At 38.3% G+C, this 19957-nt stretch overlaps 1 protein-coding gene across 3 annotated transcripts in view; it reads left to right on the top strand.

The window, feature by feature from the left end:
• DEUP1 (deuterosome assembly protein 1) overlaps positions 1–19957 on the top strand; it is a 96055-nt gene that overhangs the window by 39525 nt on the left and 36573 nt on the right. For 2 of the 3 annotated variants that reach the window (XM_062196862.1, XM_062196863.1), the window contains 3 exons: positions 6449–6691; positions 15480–15625; positions 18871–18976. In XM_062196862.1, coding sequence (XP_062052846.1) covers positions 6449–6691; positions 15480–15625; positions 18871–18976 — 495 coding nt within the window. Of the gene's footprint in view, positions 1–5387; positions 5502–6448; positions 6692–15479; positions 15626–18870; positions 18977–19957 lie in introns of all 3 variants that reach the window. The other variant, XM_062196861.1, reaches the window with a different exon arrangement.

Consider the following 19957-nt stretch of genomic DNA (forward strand, 5'->3'; position numbering starts at 1 on the left):
TAGTTGTCATTGCCACATTTCATACTGCATCTTCTTACTCTCCAATTAACAGTCCTCAGGCAAAATACCTTTAAGATCAGAAAAGGAAGAAAGAGAGAGGAAGGAAGGGAAGAGGGGAGGGAGGGAGGGAAAGAAAGAAAAGAAAGAAAAAGCCTGGGATCATAGCCTTAAATTCTGGCTATTTTGAGAGCTCTTGGGTGTTATCTTTTAAAATGCTGCAAATTTTACATTCTACTAAATAATACAGTTTTCTCTTTTTTTAAAGAGTTATCTATTTACTTGAAAGGCAGAATTACAGAGAGAGGGGGAAACACAGGAGCTTCTTCTGGTTCCTCCACATGGGTACAGAAGCCCAAGCACTTGGGCCATCTTCCTCTTTTTTCCCAAGGAGCTAGATCAGAAATGGAGCAGCTGGATATGAACTAGTGCCCAAATGGAATGCCAGCATTGCAGGCAGCGGCTTCACCCATTGTGCCTCTGTACACTTCTCTGGGTACAAAATTAGTTTCAGTAAGCTGGCACTCCTACTCCCTGGCTCTTGCTCTGATATAACCAGACTAGCCTCAAAAACATACTGGTCTCATAGAAGATGTCCAGACATGTATACTGCAATACACATGTTCTCTCACCAACAGAGCTGACTTTACTCACGGATACACATTTTGTTGACTTTTTTATGGGATTTTGTGGGAGAACCACATTCATATATATTTTAAAAAACAGCTTTACATTTTTGTTAAGTACTTTGTGCACAACTTAAATTTAAGGAACTAAATTTAGGGAACTAAATATTTACATAAAACATGTCTTGTGAAATTATAGTGGATGGGACTGGTACTGTGGCACAGTGGGTTAAGCTGCCACTTGCCGTGTTGGCAATCCTATATGGGTTTGAGTCTTGGCTGCTCCATTTCCAACCCAGCTCCCTGCAACTGCACCTAGGAAAACAGCATCAGATGGCACAAGTCTTTGATCTCCTGCCACCCACATGGGAGACTTGGATGAAGCTCTTGGCTCCTCGCTTTGGCCTGACCCAGCCCTGGCCATTGCAGCCCTAATTTAGGGGAGTGAACCAGTAGATAGAAGATTTCTCTCTCTCTCTCTCTCTCTCTCTCTCTCCCTCTCCCTCTCCCTCTCCCTCTCCCTCTCCCTCTCTCTCCTCCCTCCTTCCTCCTTCTCTCTCCGTTAACTCTGCCTTTCAAATAAATAGTATTTTTAAAAAGGAAAAATTATAGTGCAAATTAGAGGCAACATCTGCTTTGATATGTTTGTACCATCCAAAAAAATTTCAAACACACTATGTAGTTACAATTTATCTTACATAATTACAGATGAATTCCTATACCTCTTTTTATCAAAGTTTGCTGTTAAGTGATTCATTTTTTCTGTTTTTGTTTTTTGAAGATTTATTTATTTTTATTTGAAAGGCAGATTTACAGAGAGGGAGAGGGAGGGAGAAAGGGAGACAGAGAGAGAGAGAGGTCAGTCTTCCATCTGCTGGTTCACTCCCCAATTGGCCACAATGGCCGGAGCTGTGCAGATCCGAAGCCAGGAGACAGAAGCTTCCTCCTGGTCTCCCATGCGGGTACAGGGGTCCAAGGGCTTGGGCCGTCTTCCACTGCTTTCCTAGGCCATAGCAGAGAGCTGGATTGGAAGTGGAATAGCCAGGACTCAAACTGGTGCCCATATGGGATGCTGGCACTGCAGGTGGCAGCTTTACCCACTATGCCACAGCGCTGGCTCCTGTTAAGTGTTTTTACTTTGGGACAAACACGTATACACTGGAATAATACAGGAGGAAGTCTATAGTAGTGGAAGTACATGATACTTTATAACATAAAACAGGCCTTGACCAGTGCATTAATTTGCCGCATGACTGTTGGGCAAAGTTGTAAGCCTCACAGAAATGCCCTTGTTTTTCATCAGTAGATGGTGTTAAAAGCATCTGTTGGGTGACATTGTGGCTGTGGAAGAAAAATGCACACACACACACGCACGCACACACTGTGAAGCATTTAAGGTTGAAAATATATGAGGTCTGGAAGTCACTTTAACATATTCTAACAAAAAAGGTTGAAGAGATAAGGAGAAATAGACTATGTCAGTGGAAGTTAAACAGCAAAGGACACATGGGGCAGGGGTTGTTTTACTCCCTAGTTTTATGTGAGTATAAAACTTTCATAATAAAAAGTTCAAAATCTCCTACAGATGGAGGTTTGTAGAGTCCCCAACATACTTGCATAAGTAATCACCAAAGACTACCTCGTCACTTTTAACAGTATTTTTCTGTTTATCACTGGACAGTAATTTTAATGACTCCGAACCAGAAAAGGATTACCAGCCATGGAGAACTTACTCTGGAGTTCTAGGGAAATCTACCGACCTTCAAAACCTAGGCTAACAACTCCTGTCTCCACAAAACCCTGTGAAGTCCTATAGGTTTCTTCCTGGTTCCAGACTACTAGATACATTATGCTGGTTTTCTAGTCTGGAAACTATAGACGTCAATAAGACCAAGGCAGACATCAATAAGACCAAGGAAGGCAGGGATGCCCGCCTCATTTATTCACGTTGTAGTATTTGTAAGAAGTGTCTCTCTCTATAGCCTTTTAGGAGATATTTATTTTCAGCATTATTTGAGGTTGTTGGGTAGGCGACATTGAGTATTTGTATTATCTAAAAGATACGAAGTGCATAAGTCAATCTTGCCCAAATTTTGACATCTTGCTACAAAGATTCCTTTCTAAATTAAAAGTAAATAGAAATGTTAAAATATAGACCATATTTATTGGAAAACATTAGCTGTTTTCTACCTGAGCCTAATTTTGTAACCTTGGCATTATTACTTGAAGATCCTGTTTTCCTGTACCAGTTTTTATATTGTTGGATGTCAGAATCAAAGTCAATTAATTTTAAAGGATTGCCTTCATTTTTCCTTGTAAAGATAGTGTACATCACAAGACAGTCTCATATATTTAGAAGGGAGGTCTACATTTTTTGAAAAAAAAATTTATTTATTTTGAAAGGCAGACTTACAGAGAGAGAGAGAGAGAGAGAGAGAGAATCTTCCATCTTCTGGCTTACTCCCCAAATGGCCACAATAGCAAGGACTGGGCCAGGCTGAAGCCAGGAGCCATGAGCCTCTTCCTAGGCGGCAGGGGCCTAAGAACTTGAGCCATTCTCCACTGCACTCCTAAGTGCATTAGCAGGGAGCTGGATTGGAAGTGGAGTAGCCATATTGGACGCTGGCACCACAGGCTTTACCCACTATGTCACAGTGCCAGCCCTTGGATTTTTATTCTTATTTCTTCAACCATATATATCATCCCTCAATTTTAGGTCATGTTAATTACCCTAACAGCTTCCTAATTTATAGCCTGCCTTCACCACTTATTTGGGGACTTGTGGATTTATAAAATGAAAATATACCCAAATGTTTTTAAAAATAATTTCAGTTTAGAAAATATTAAATACTATGTTATTCTCATTTTAAGCAAGATGTAGCTTTTATTATCTACATTAGTATGTTTTTTTTTTCCAGCATAACTAATCTAGTCATTTCAATCCTCTTCAAAAGAATACAAATCACTCTGGCCAAATGAACTATGTTCCAATTTAACATATTGTAGGAAATAGATGAGATAATCACAGCATCATCTGCATGGCTTTTATGTAACAATATTATTGTACTTACACTGTAAAATTGCTTTCATATGTACACTTCCCTACTTTACTATGTATTCCTTGATATTTTTCCTTTCAAAAATCTTTTTATAAAATAGTTCTGAATTTTCATCTCTTCACAGTACCTGGTGGACATCAGTTACTCAATAAGTTCTACTGAACTGATAATTGGAAACATCAATACATCTACACCATGTTCACAGCACATCACCAGTATATGGTCATGAACTTAGGAGCTGTAAAGTCTACTTTCAGCCATGTTGTTTTCTTTGAAAAGTCTAGTGAGAAATGTTTAAATTCCAGGAGATGTTAATACTATGCTTTTGTTTGTGCATTCATGGAACACAAGTAGTATCTGACACTCTGTCAAGCGCTGTGAGCAACCTGAAAGTAATAAAATACACAGCCCTTCACATTCAGTTGCTTAAAGCCTGGACAGAACAATAGGAATGGCCAGCCCTAGGCAACATTGAAGAGTGAAGTTCTCTTTGGTATCCCCAGTACCACGCCTTTTGTTCATGTTACTAAGTCGTGAAGAGATAATCATGCTCTGTGACTGTACTACTTCAGAGAAAAGTCAAAGAACTGCATGTGCTTTATAAAGCTAGTGCCACTGCTTCTTTCCCAGGTTAACCCAACTGATACTCCCTGCACAAGACCTCAAATGGTTTTTCTGTTTCCAAGATCGAGTTGGACTTGGACAGAAACTTTGAAAGCCACATCACTATCTTAGTTCAGGCTGCTATGACAGAATAACACAGACAAATCGACTTAAGCAACAATCATTTATTTCTCACAGTTCTGAAAGTTGAAAGTCCAAGTTCAGAGTGCTAGGTTCTGGTGACGGCCCTCATCCTGGTTTATAGATGGCTGTCTGCTTATATCCTCATAGAGAGAAATAGAGAAACAGAAAAAAACTCTCTCATATCTCTTCTTATTAGAGCACTAATCTTTATGAGGGTTCCATTCACATGGCCTAGTCATTTCCCAAAGGCCCCCAGTCCAAATAATATCATATGGGAATTAGGCTTCAACACATGGATTTGGGGCATGGATGGGGGAACACAAATATTCAGTCCAAGCAGTGGCAAAATCTAAACTCTATACAGGGCTGGGGAACCTTTTTTCTACTAAGAGCTATTTGCATATTTATAACATCCTTTACAGGCCATACAAAATCATCAACTTAAAAATTAGCCTGCTATAGACTTCCTGAATTTCGAGTCCCACCTGCAGTTGCCTTGGCAGAGCCAGACCAAATGGTTTCACGCGCATTATCATTCCCTATCCTTGCAAGGGAACAAGTTTAACGACTGATTATAGAGAATAGAAGGAGGGAAAAAACTTCTGGTATGAGTAAATAGAATGAAAGTAATTAATTGAAGAAAAAAGATGTTTGGAAGGTAGCTTATTAATAGCAATTTTCAGAGGAACTTATAATATTTTTAATAAATAGAATATTTAATGCTTTTTGTACAAGGACTAAGTTATAAATTCCATATTTTCCTAGCAAAAATTAGAAGACTAATAAATCCAATATGAATGATTTGATACTTAATTTTTATAATTTTCCTAATAGGCAAAGAATGAACTTACTTTTTATTCCCCTCTGAATGAAGGTGTAAATAAAAGAAACCCTATTCATTGTGCTTCACAATGAATAATGTTCTTCAATTTATCTTTGTTCCCCCATTTTTTAAAAGGAATTTAGAGCAAAATCAAGAGAATGGGATAAGCAAGAGATACTATATCAGACTCACCTAGTTTCTTTAGATGCTCAGCAAAAATTATTATCTGAGAAGTGTAATCAATTCCAGGTATGTTACTTAATACTAACCTCTGAATGTAAAGTTACATACTGGTGTCTTTGCCATTCAGCATGGAATCTATTTACAGATAGAAATGCTAACCAAGTGAAAATGCATAGAATAGAGCCAATGGTGGGTATAGTCACCAATTCATGAACTATCTGTGATAGTGAATTTAGTCTACATACCTCAAGGGATGATGCTTTTTAAAATGTCATTGTCATTATGTCATTAGACAACACCTTTTGCATGCCTATGGACAAGGTCCTAAGAGAATCTTGGATTGTTTGACTTGCTGACCAAACTTGTAAAAGACTAATCACCTCTTCTTGTATGAGAGACTTAAAAAGCATGTGAAAAACGAAAAGATAAATTTATTTCAATTCAAAAATCAAAATCTATGCAAAGTTTTTTCATAATACACAATTTTTGACAATGCCCTCATATTTCTTAGCCTTTTTCATTTCCTCTTCTGTGAATTGCCTCCATATATTCTGGTTATTTTTCTTCAGTGTTGTCTTTTTCTTATTGATGTATAGAAGTTATTGTACATTAGCAACGATTAACCCCTGTTGTTGCCTTCACAGCTGTTTCTCCATAATCCAGTTGTTTCTATTTTCTTTTGCTTTAAATCAGAGACATTTTTCAACTATTGTGTAATTGAATTCATAATTTTCTTCTTTTACAGATTCTAGACTTTAATTCATGCTTAATAAAACTGGCCAATCTGCAGACCTTTCCATGCTCTAGATCTTTGCTTCAATGTTATACAAGCATATTTTCTCTTCAACCATTTAAAATTGAGATTTCATGACAAAGAGAGACTTAATTATAAAAGGCCAACCTTCACTATATAGTAACATACTTAACTGAGTTTTTGCCAGTTGTTTTCTATCATTCATTTAATGCTTAAATGTGATATTCTTCATTGAATTTAGAGTTTTTACATTTCTCAGAAACAGGCACAAAGTTACCAAACTCAACTAGATGGTAAAGCACAGAGCATAGAAGACAGCAGCTGTGAAATTCCTCGCTTGATATGTGACCCAGATCCCAGCTGTGAAACCAATGAAAGAGATGAATTCATTATTGCCAAACTAAAATCAGCTGTGAGTGAAATAGCACTAAGCAGGAATAAGTTACAAGACGAAAATCAGAAGCTCCTGCAAGAACTGAAAATGTACCAAAGACAGTGCCAAGTAAGAATTTATTTTTTGTCATCCAACTAGTATCGTCCATGTTCTGTTTAATGATGACTCAACAGGTATAGGGATTATAGAAAGCTCATTTTCTACTATATGTGTAAATTCAGTCCATATTTCCTTAGTAAGTAATTCCCACTTGATGAAGAAAGTAATTAATCTCATAGGTACTTTGCCTCATCAGAGTGCACTTTGGTTCCATAATGACATAATATGCATTGGAAGTGAGTATAATAGATTCTCATACAGACTTCTATGTCTGAAAAGCATGGCCCTTTAACCACACACCACCCTCTGTACCCTGTAATTTCTTTGACCCTGTGCCTCTCTGACTCAAGGAATCCTGGATGAGAGGTCCAGGAAATCATGAGAAGTTCAACTATTTAGTAACTTCAGGAAAAGGCATGGGAGTTACTCCCTGTGACTTATCACTGGTAACCTTATCATAATCATTTGCCAAGCATTGGCCTCAAATGCATTCTGAGGTAACTTACATTATGACTGATGGGTTCTCCAAGCATTAATTTTTTCTCTTGACCCAACAATCTTCTTTCTTTCTACTCCTTACTATAATTAAGAAGCTTATACGCATTCAGCAAAATTGATCATTACTTATTTTCCTACTAAAAATGAACATCTTGTTCATGAGTATCCAGCTACTTGATATATTCAAACAACATATATTCTAGGGTTCTATCTCTCATCCTAGGTTTAATTCCCACCCTCAACATCCAGCCTCTTGCTTCCATCTCCTCAATGACAACTGGCCCGTCTCTTCATCCCACTTTATTCTCTCTCCATCCTAAAATGTTTTTTTTGAGGTTACTAACTGAACAGACTTTCACTTCCCCAAGGTATTCTATCCCAGCATCTTCAGTCACTTAAATTCTCAGGATCATTCCTTAGTACCAAACCAACTCCCCTTTCCCTGCCCTGCCAAGTTCTGCATGGGATTTTCTTTCTCAGCTGCCAACTGCTGTTCTCCTGAGTTCCTGTTTACCTGTCTTTAAGAGGGGGACAGAACACAAGGCCCAGCTTCTCCCATTGGGTGGTATTTCTAGGAGACCTACACCTCCCCGCCTCAAACTCCAGCTTTGTTGGTCTGTATTCTAATGCCAAGTACAACAATATGTAAACAAACTAGGCTGAACTGTAAATATTAAACACTGAGGAAGCCAGAAATTTTCTAAAAATAGAAAAAAGTATGTTATACAATAAATGAGATCAGCCTTTAGTCTTCTGTCCAGGGGCTTCCAATGCCTAGCCCACCAGGCAGCCCACACTGGCCTATGAGCTGGGTTGACCAGACATCGCCAGGGGCCCATGTAGTCCTGGTCCTGTGTGATCCTGGGTGTCAGACCTGCCTCCACAGAGCATACAGGATGCTGGGCTGTGCAGGGCCTCAGGACCTCGGAGGCCCACAGGACACACAGGTCACCAGCCCGTGGAGTTCTTTCCCTTTTCAGAGATTGCTTCTCACTCACCTCCCTGGGTGTGGCACAAGTAGTCATGCCTCCCATTTATAAACAATTTAACTTAAATTTTGCAGCTATATTTGTACTGCTGGAGTCTACACCAAGATCAATAAATGGAAAGACTTTTTTTAATGGCTGTTTCCCAGATATTCCTCCCTGGGCTCTGGTCAGACAGCACAGAGAGCAATTCTCGGCTTTGCCCCTTCTCGAGGTCATTAGGGCTCTGGTCCCTACAAATCGCTTTTCTGCTCAGACCTATTCTTCGCTGTTCTGCTTAGTTTGCCTGAAACGCATCTCATTAATCCAGATGTCAAGTCTGGTCCTACTCTTCAGTAAGGGTCAGCTTCTTCACTAACTCCGGTTCCTTTTCATCTCCTCTAAGACAGTTCTATTAGACCCATTTACAACCTGCAAGAGCATCCTGCATTCCAGGCTGTGGTGCAGCTGCTGTCTGGCTCACTTGTAGACTAGAACTGGCTACTCCTACACCTGTCTTCTGGGGGAGGAGAACCTCTGTCCCCTTTTCTGAGTAGTATGAATGACTTTCTCTCTAATGCTTTCCCTAGCAAACCCCATCTTTTTCCTCCTCAGAATTTTACATTTACATTTTTCCAGGAAGGAGGATGGAAAATCTTGTTAAAAGGAAAAATATTACAAACACAGGAAGAGTGTACATTGACAGAGATCAGTAAATTAATGTGTCCAGTTCAGATCACCATCTCTTCCTTCCTCCAAAGAAATGCCTTAATCCTGTGCTTCTTACACTTCTCACACTGGCACACTCCTATCAGCAAGAAAAGAAAGAGGGCGTGCAGTCTGGGAATCTGAAGGTATAGCAGGAAGTTGGAGGGCCCCAACCAGCCGCTGGCCAAGGTCACCCTATCCTTTACTGATCCTGCTTGTCTGACTTACCCTCCTGACCCAAGTCCATCGGGATTTGACCTGCCACCCTTCCCCCACCGATGATTTCTACAGACCCCACACTTATGGCTGCCTTGAGAAGACACTGTGGGCTGCCTAAGCTAAGGAAAGCCCATGTTGACCCCTTTGATTTTCCTTAAGTTATTGAAGTTCCTGAATATGCACTAGCACAATGAATACCCAGATAATAATGAGAGTCAATATTATTATGAAATACTTATACCAAAGGTTGCAAAGGCTACAGCAATAGTTGCCTAATTGTTGTGACTTCCTCCTGGGATGATGCTGCCTCCCAGGATAATGTCTGGATACACTTTTGGTTGTCATAAGGGGAAGGAGTGCTACAGGCATCTCGTGGTAGAGAGGATGCTACACATCCTGAAATGTACAGAAATGTACCCAGCCCCAAACAAAGAATTGCCCAGCTCAGGATGTCAGTAGTGCTGGAGACTGACAAACACCCTCCATCTAATTTTGAAAATAAGTTCTTTTTCTCATACTCTTCACCATTAATTCTCTATTTTCTGCTGTTTTCTATAATTAATGCTAACTTGAATATGACTGATATTTATACTGTTTCCATAAAGAGGTTAAGTTTTTGTTCACTTAAAAAATAATTCAGTTATCTTTGGATCTAGAACATTATTAAATTATGACTCTCCATTTTATATTTTACAAAAGAACTGCATGCATTAAAGAGCAAACCAAATTATTCTGGAGCATGTTTCACCACAAACAAACGAACAAAACCTGGTATAGTTCTAATGAAAAGATTTTTGAAAAGTAATTTCATTCAAAAAATTTGAAATGTCTAAAAGATAATATTTATACTCCAAGAAAAACACTATATGTATTTTTGGTTCATTTTGGGAAAAAAAATACTGAAAATGATGCTTTTATTTAGCCTTCCTGTCTTCCAGATTTTACTCACGTTTCTATTATTTTAGGATAAATACTAACTGAGAAGATACTTGTTTATATTTGGTGGTTGAGTTGGAGGTTTAAAATAATCACTGCTCCTCTCAAGCCAGTGGGCAAATCTCTCACTAAACAGATGGGCCTTAAATTTCACTTACAAAATTAATATCTTATCAAATGGTAATAAATAGAAGTATATAATACTTAACTAGCACATGGATTGGGAAAGAAATTTCTCTTTTTGCAAAACTGTTAAATGGCAGAGTATTCTACATCTTGCACATAAATGCAAAAACAACCATTTCAATTTGAATTACTGTCATTTAATAAATATAAAATTCTCATTAGTTTACCATATATTTTAATGCCAAATGCATCTGAATTTTCACATGAATCACCTCTTCTCACTTGTGTTTCTACAACCTTGAAATGTGTCAGTATACATATTAATTCCATTGAATATATTTATTTACTATGCTACACTACACTCACATTTTGTAAATGTGCACTATTTCCCACTGGAGGCTAATGACAAAAATAAACTGTTTTGCATTTTTCTAATATCTGTGCCAGGAAAGTTAACCTGTTTTTGTTTGCTTGTTAATGTATCAGTAAGGGATTTCAGCAACCCTACCCAAGAGAAATATAATACAAGCCACAACTATAATTAAAATTTTTGTGCAGCCATGTTAAAAGAAGATAAATGATTAAAATTAGCCTATATGATTATATATTGCCCTCAACACAGTATATATACAAAATATTATCATTTCAACATATAATCAATATGTAAAAATTGATTATTGAGATATTTTACCTTTTTAAAACTAAGTTTGAAATCTGATGTATTTTACCACTCAAAACATCTCAATTTATACATTCAATATTCATCTGAAATATCTGATCTGTATGTAGATTTCACAAAATTTTACAGTTAAAAAGGAAGATTTACATGTTAGTTTCAAATAAATTTGAAAATGTTCCAGTAATTGAACCAAATAGTAAATAATAATCTTCCTGAAATTGGCACACAATGACAAATAATTTAACTTTCATGCAAAACCATACCAATTTCAAAACTACATCTTAGTTAAATAAATATACTAATTCTTATATCAACTCAAATTCAAAGTCAAAAAACAATTCAAATTTATCAGTATCAACAGATCTTTTGAACATTTCTTATACTTTTAAAGCCAATTTATATAATACCAATTATAATTAAAATCTTTTGCACATTAATTTACCTGTCAATTATCGATTTATAACATGAAAAATTGTAATATTAATATATTTCTTATACCTGTTTTGCTTCTTTCCCATCTTAGTGATGTCTTTAAATGTCACTCATAGATATTATTTTCTAATAACAGTAAAAAAAAAAAAACCAGACTATAATTATCTCATTTTTTCAGAGTTTCGCCTAACTCTGGCCCATGGTGACACAGTATGTCACTGGCTTGGAATTCAGCCTGTTTCCCCAGCAAAGACAGCTTCATGCTTGAGTGTTCCCTGGTAGCAAATTTGCAAAGCCCAGATATCACCTTTTTCAGTTGAGCAAAGTAATGTATGACATTCACATTAAGTTAATCTTTCTATGTGCAATCTGTTGTTAAACATTATTTTAGGGGGCTGGCACTGTGGCATAGCGGGTAAGACCACTGCCTGCAGTGCCGTCATGCCATATGGGTGCCGGTTTGAGTCCTGGCTGCTCCACATCCGATCTAGCTATCTAAGGCCTGGGGAAGCAGTAGAAGATGGCCCAAGTCCTTGGGCCCCTGCACCCACGTGGGAGACCTGGAAGACGCTTTTGGCTCCTGGCTTCAGATTAGCCCAGCTCCAGCCATTGCTGCCATTTGGGGAGTGAAATAGCGGATGGAAGACCTTTCTCTCTCTCTCTCTCTCTCTCTCTCTCTCTGCCTCTGCCTCTCTGTAATTCTGCCTTTTAAATAAATATATAAATCTTTTATAAAAAAAAAAAACATTATGTTTGAGCTTTTTCTCAACCCTCACTGTTGAAAACAGAGGCACTCTCCTAACTCTCCCAGCAAGTCTTTATCCAAACATGTCGTAAATCACCAATTTGAATCTGTTTTTACACTTACTTCTCAGCCATCCAGGACCTTCTAGGGCCAAAGTATTGCCCCTAGTCTTCATTGCATCCAGGTCTCTAGGTCACCTAGAAAACAGTATATATTTGAGGCTTTGATTAAGAAAATTGTTTTGTTTTTAAATCTGTGAACTCATTATGTTCTATGCCACCTACATAATTCAATAAATGAAAACATGTGTATATAAAAACGTGTACATTTTTATAGAAGCATTATTCATAATATCTAAAAGTAGAAACAACCCAAATGTCCATCAACTGATGAGTAGACAAGCAAAATGAGTCATATCCATGTAATAGAATATTATCCAGCTGTAAACAGGAGTAAACCATCAGTACATGGTATAACATGGATGAACATTAAAAGAACTTTGCTAAATGAAAGAAATCAGTCAAAAAAGGCACATATTGCATGACTGCATTTGTACTCTCTTGGGAATAGCAAAATCTACTGGAGAAAATTACTCAGCAGGCCATAGCCACAAACTTCCAATGGGGACACGACACTGCGCAGCAATTAATGGGTTTCTCCAATTAGCCAACTCTCCTATTCGCACTGTAGACATTTCAATCTTGTTTATGCTCAAAAATTACTGTTATAGATGACCTCCACCTGTCCTTACCCTCTCAGCATGTGATACAGTATTTGACTTCACACACACAAAGAAAATGCTCGCAGAAAACAACAGCCAGCCAGTCTCTGAATCTCCCTATATCGGAAGAATAAACGTGTCTCCAGTCCATCTTACTTCCTCCTTGTTGCAAGACAGGAAGGATTCTCTTTTGCTTTAGGCACCTAGCTCTGGTTATGCCTTGGGCCCATTCCACTCACTTTCTCAGTACCTGACACCATTACCATTACCATTACCATTACCATTACCATTACTCACTTTTCTCTCCTAACAGGATCCTACCCAATGACTTCTAGACTTGCACAGGTCTCCCCTGTTAACAAAATAAAACACTGGACCCACAGGGTTGCTGGTATTCCTAGTTAATGACTAAAGTATGGCTACCACCAGGCAAGAGTAGAATCATGGCTTATAATTCATTTTCTTGGCCAGCTTTGCCATTAGATTACTCTCAGTTATTATCTTTCCTAATTGAGAAATATGTGTATTTAATCTTATGCATTGTACTTTTTTTTTGAATGGGAATAATTTGAATTTTATTTTTTTAATTTTTAAAATTTATTTCTTTTTTAACTTTTATTTAATAAATGTAAATTTCCAAGGTACAACTTTTGGATTATTGCAGCTTTTCCCCCCATAACCTCCTTCCCACCCACAACCATCCCATCTCCTACTCCCTCTCCCATCCCTTTTACATCAAGATTTATTTTCAATTATCTTTAAATACAGAAGATCAATTTAGTATAAACTAAGTAAAGATTTCAACACTTTGCACCCACACAGAATCACAAAGTATAAAGTACTGTTTGAATACTAGTTATACCATCAATTCACATAGTACAACACATTAAGGACAGAGATCCTACATGGGGAGTAAGTGCACAGTGACTCCTGTTGTTGATTTAACACTTGACACTCTTGTTTATGGCATCGGTAATCACCTGAGGCTATTGTCATGAGTTGCCAAGACTATGGAAGCCTCTTGAGTTTGCCAACTCCAATCTGACTTAGACAAGGCCATAGTCAAAGTGGAAGTTCTCTCCTCTCTTCAGAGAAAGGTATCTCCTTCTTTGATGGCCCCTTCTTTCCGCTGGGATCTTACTCACAGAGATGTTTCAATTAGGTTTTGGTTTTTTTGTTTGTTTGTTTTTTGTTTTGTTTTTGTTTTGTTTTTGCCACAGTGTCTTGGCTTTCCATGCCTGAAATACTCTCATGGGCTTTTTAGCCAGATCCAAATGCCTTAAGGGCTGATTCTGAGGCCAGAGTGCTGTTTAGGACATCTGCCGTTCTATGAGTCTGCTGTGTATCCCCCTTCCCATGTGGGATCCTTCTCTCCTTTTTAATTCTTTTTATTTATTTTTTATTTTTGACAGGCAGAGAGGATAGTGAGAGAGAGAGAGACAGAGAGAAAGGTTTTCCTTTTTGCCGTTGGTTCACCCTCCAATGGCTGCTGCGGCTGGCGCATCGCGCTGATCCGAAGCCAGGAGCCAGGTGCTTCTCCTGGTCTCCCATGCGGGTGCAGGGCCCAAGGACTTAGGCCATCCTCCACTGCCCTCCCGGGCCACAGCAGAGAGCTGGCCTGGAAGAGGGGCAACCGGGATAGAATCCGGCGCCCCAACCGGGACTAGAACCCGGTGTGCCGGCGCCACAAGGCAGAGGATTAGTCTGTTAAGCCATGGCGCCGGCCTCTCCTTTTTAATTCTGTCAGTTGTTATTAGCAGACACTAGTACTTTATTCCTTTTAGTATTTTTTGTTCTACTTTTTTTTTTTTTTTTTTGGACAGGCAGTTAGACAGTGAGAGAGAGAAAGACAGACAGAGAAAGGTCTTTCTTCCATTGGTTCACCCCCCAAATGGCTGCTATGGCTGGCGCAGTGCCAGGAGCCAGGTGCTTCCTCCTGGTCTCCCATGCGGGTGCAGGGCCCAAGCACTTGAGCCATCCTCCACTGCCTTCCCGGACCATAGCAGAGAGCTGGACTGGAAGAGGAGCAATGGGGACAGAATCCGGCGCCCCAAACAGGACTAGAACCCGGGGTGCCGGCACTGCAAGCAGAGGATTAGCCTAGTGAGCCACGGCACCTTGTTCTACTTAATACTATTGGTTGAACTCTTTAATTAACACACAATTATTCTTAGGTGTTTAAATTTAACTGAAAAGTGATCTCTGTTAAATATAAGAGTGGGAATAAGAGAGGGAGGAGATGTACAGTTCAGCACATGTTCAATCAGACTTACCCCTAACGGTATAGTTAGAAACGTGCCAGGAGATTCCAATTCAATCCCATCAAGGTGGCATGTACCAATGCCATCGCACTAGTCAAAGTGATCAGTTCCAGTTCATAATTAATTATAATGATAGGATTAAGAGTCAAAGGGATCACATAAACAAGACTAGTGTCTGCTATTTCATTGTACTTCATTCACACTTTCATGTTCCAGTCTTTTAAGTTTACATACAATATGACCATGGCTGTGTGATCATTTGATTATTCCTTGTCTTTATCACTAAGGACAGGGTCTGTGTCCATATCCTCAGAGCACATAATTAAAGTTCAGAAAATACAAGTGCATTTGTGAATAAATGAAGGAATGGAATTCTATAAAACAGAGGAAGTAAATAACTAAATATCAGTTCATTTAATATTAGGCTGGTTCATCAGTGTTAGTTTTGAGTTTATTGTATATCAGGATATCAGAAAATGAACATTGAAAGGCTTTGATTTTTTTTAGGTCATGGAAGCAGGACTCTCAGAAGTGAAAAGTGAGTTACAGTCACGTGATGATCTCTTGCGAATTATAGAAATGGAACGATTGCAATTACACAGAGAATTGCTAAAAGTCGGAGAGAACCAAAACGCTCAAGAAAATAAGAAAAGGTATTGTCTTATATTTGACAGTCTGAGAAAAACTGTTCAAAACATAATGCTTGAATGATCTTAAGGGTTTTAGATTAAAAATGTGGATAAAAGTCTACTTTGTATTGACATGCTGTTAATTACTGGATATTAAATATTAAAAATAAAATTGTATCTACCTTGGCCTTCACAGTCACCATTCTGCAAGTTACATTAAGGGTTTATGTTAAGGGACTGGTGCTGAGGCGCAGCGGGTTAACGCCCTTGCCTGAAGCGTCGGCATCCCTTGTGGGTGCCACTTCGAGACCTGGCTGCTCCACTTCCCATCCAGCTCTCTGCTATGGCCTGGGAAAGCAGCAGAAGATGGCCCAAGTCCTTGGACCCTTGTGCCCTCGTGGGAGACCTGGAAGAAGCTCCTGGCTCCTGGCTCCTGGCTCCTGGCTCCTGGCTCCTGACTCCTGGCTCCTGGCTTCGGATTGGCATAGCTCCCGCCGTTTTTTAAAAAAAAAAAAAGGTTTATGTTAAAATATAATTTTCTCCTCTTTTAGAATCAGATATCATGTACTCCATAACTACAAAGAAAATTGGACTGCTGAGGATTATTGAATGTATATGCTTATGAGCAGACAGTTTAACTGTGTTAGCCATTCATTGATGTTCTTACTCTCATTGAAACACAAATCTTTCTCCAAAACCAGAAAGCTAACACCACACTAATGATAGGATTTTAATAACTGAATAGCCATACAGTGAAGAATATTTTAATGAAAGATTACATTGTTTTAAAGGCACTAATTATTTCTTTGAAGTTGTGGGACCTAATATTTTTTGTTTGAAGTTCTACACTTAACAACAAATGGCAAATCAAAACCCCTTGAAATGACCTATCATTGGCCTCACCAACATTGGCAGATTGCCTTTTAGTCAGTCAACAATGGGTGCTCAGTATACAAGCTAAGGATCATCATCACTGATCATTAATAAATCCGTTGGGTATCTATTATGTTTAAGGTGCTATTCCAGTGTGGTGAACTTGAGAGAAATGTATGACTATATGCTTAAAAACATAAGAAATTTCACAGGAGAGCACACTGTCTAACCTGTGTCTAGCTTTGGTTTTGTGAAGAGCATTATGTGTACTTTCTCTGGCTCTTACAAGGCCATTGCTGAATTCCAAACATTGCCAATCTTTCTTCAATTCCCGATTTGCTCTATAAAGTCCTGCACTTGTATGTTTAGGCAGTACAAACGTTCTGCTTTGCCTGTTTGCCATCCTCTATGTAATTTGGTATTTATTTTTGTCTCCAAACTACCTCTTTCTCATTTGGAGGGTTTCTGCCAGTTCTGCTATTCTGAGATTTGATGAAAAGGTATTGTATTTAACTTTTCAGTTTCCTTGTGTTATAGACTTCTCAGGCTTCATCTTCCCCACTGAAAATTTTGAAGCCTTTTAATCTGTTCTCGCTATGAATGCTATTCTGCGTCACTGTTTTGGTTTCTTTTACTCAGACTCCATTTCTCCTTTGTGATTGTATTAAGGAGAAGCAGCCCATACTACTGGGAGTAGACAAACAATAATTTTATAGAAGTATTAATCACTTTACTCATTTTCAAAACTTTCTTAATAATGAGATATTGTTAGCCTTTTTTACTTTTGGATGTAGAAGCATTTTGGACTGATGGGTTCTGAGTTATTAAAAATATTTCCAACAACATTTTCCTACATGAAAAATGCTAGCTCCTTTATTGTTCATCTTAGCATAATTATTGCTTTGCTTTTTGCAGTTGTCCACACTGGGGTTTGATATTTGTTACCTTCATGCACAAAACTTTGCAAGTTTACCATTGGGTGTTTTGCAGTCAGTTCAGCATTCCACTTCCTATAATTGCTTAGGAAGAATTTGAAAATAATGAATTTCATTTTTCACTGCTTCCAAATCATAGCAAATAAGAAAAAATTAAATCCAATCCTGAAACAACAATTTAGGAGAATATTGGGTAAAATATGTTGGGAAACAAAAGGAAACTGAAAAATAATGTATGTGGTTTATTTTGACCTTATAGGGAATGGCTATTTATTTATGCACAAAGAGGATTCTTAAAAAAGTACATAGAAAATGGAATTTAGATGTTTATTTAGATGTGAAAAAGTTGAAGGCCTCCATTGTTTTCTCATGAGTCCACATTTTCCATGAATTTTTTGAAGACCCTGCCCCAATACATGCATAGGGAAAGAAAATATACAGAAAAATGCTAAAGATGGTTTTTCCTGGATGATAATACTATAGTGACACATTGCATTCCGCGATACTCTACTGCCCACAGTTATATATATTTGACAATCAGAAGGAAACAATCTAACCTAGACACGTGACATCACTATCAATATGCACCTTTTGAAGGAGACTATTTTCAATCTTTAAAGTAGTTATTGCTCCATCATTACTTGGGTTTTGGTTTTTTGTTTTATTTGTGTGCTTTATGTTTTTCATGTGTGGAAGCTTTTCAAAAATTCTTTGGAAATCTAAAATTGTATTCACTTGCAAGTATAGTCCTCAAAACACCAGTCTCCACCAGAGAGCCAGGCCCGGCTTCTGAAGGGAAGTGTGCCACATTTCCTATCTGCCTATCTTTATTCTGGAGTGTCTGTGACTTTCATTTTACCAGTTTGCCTCAGATGGAAGTGACATTGCCTGCTTTTACTTTCCCTTGCTTCCTGTGGGAATCATACTTTCTTACACTAGTTTGTGCTTTCTCTCTAGAATTAATATGTGGTTGCAATTCCATTTTATAAATTGAACAGGCAAAGAATAGATGTGTTTGAGCCCTGTCAGGTGTACTCACTTCTGATCACTTTATGAAGCTGTTCCCCTCAGAACGCTCAGGACAGTTATTTTCTGCAGCACATTAGCAAGTCGGGGTGCTTCCTTTTCTAAAGTGGGCTCCCCAGCTATTATAGGAACTGGCCTTATCCAAAAACCTTATCTGCATTCAACTGCAGCATTCTGCCAATTTCTAGTGTATAATTGAAAATCCATATTAACTGTTAACTTTTTCCCCCATTAAAACCATTTACTACATTCAGTGAAAGATGTAAATGCTTATGCGATCTGAATGTATTAGGACTTGCAATTTCTGTAACCAGCAATGTTTCTAACAAAGTAATGATCTGTTTCTGAGGTCTGCAATGGTCTAAATTAACAATATACTTACAACAACTTAGCAAATTAAAATTAATTTCTACTCATTTTGTTTTTAATTTGTAGACTCGAATCATCTTATTCACCTTCTATTAAAGAACCAGAAAGGAAAAGGAAAGAGCTGTTTTCAGTGGCCCCAGATCAATCAAATCATGAAAAAGAATTAAACAAGGTATGGAAAATAATGAGCTCCCTTCTTCTAGGCACATATGAAATCTTTGCCTATAAATAGGCAAACAATCTCCCTTCCCATTCTGGTCTTTTTCTTCCTATATTTTTTCCAAAAATAATCTCCCAAGCTGATAATTCTAGCGTTGTTCTGTGTGAACACAAACCTTAGTCTGCCACTGCAAGGCTGGCCATGAAACATGGATTGCTGGTGGCTCTGCAAGAAGCAACTTGTATCAAGAATGGCAAGAGCAGATTCCAGTGCTCTGAGGATGTGGCGAGGACTAAGTGAGCCAGTAATGCTGCGACCTAAATTGCTCTTGCCATGTGCCGGTTCATTTATTCCTCACAACCATTTTATAAAGTTGAGTCCTAACATCCTATTTTAACATTTAAGAAAAATAAGGCACAAGCAAGTTAAGTAACTTCTCCCAACACTCACAGCTAATAAGTGGCAGAGGCCAGATCTGAATCTAAGCAATCTGGCTCCAGGGGCCATATTCCTTACCCTTAGAATAACTGAGATGACACATGTAACAGGCATAGAATAGGGCCTGGCCACAAGTAAGTACTGCTTCATTGTTGGTTGCTGTTGTTATTGGTTACACCTACATTTTTTTCATTAGCTCCTGACAGGTGCCAAGCCGTCTCCCAGGAGCTAGGAATACCGGCATGAGGAAGAGCTAGGCACTATCCTTGAAGAGACTTTGGGTCTCTGGTCTCCCTCTAGGAAGATCCAGGAGTGGCTTTCTGGCCATGAGTTTATCACATCTGCTTTCCATCTCTCTGGTCTTTAGGTTTAAGGTTTTGATGCTATAAACATAAAAATTGCTAAAAATCACACAAACCTTGGCATGACTATGAATTATCAACTAGAGCCCTGCACAGTACTTGACACACAGTGAATGAAAACAAATAGAGAATGAATTAATTAATATGGGGCTAGGTTACCCCATAAATGTACATAGCCATATATTCAGTTATT

Source organism: Lepus europaeus, chromosome 7 (assembly GCF_033115175.1).
Source record: "Lepus europaeus isolate LE1 chromosome 7, mLepTim1.pri, whole genome shotgun sequence".
Lineage (NCBI taxonomy): Eukaryota > Metazoa > Chordata > Mammalia > Lagomorpha > Leporidae > Lepus > Lepus europaeus.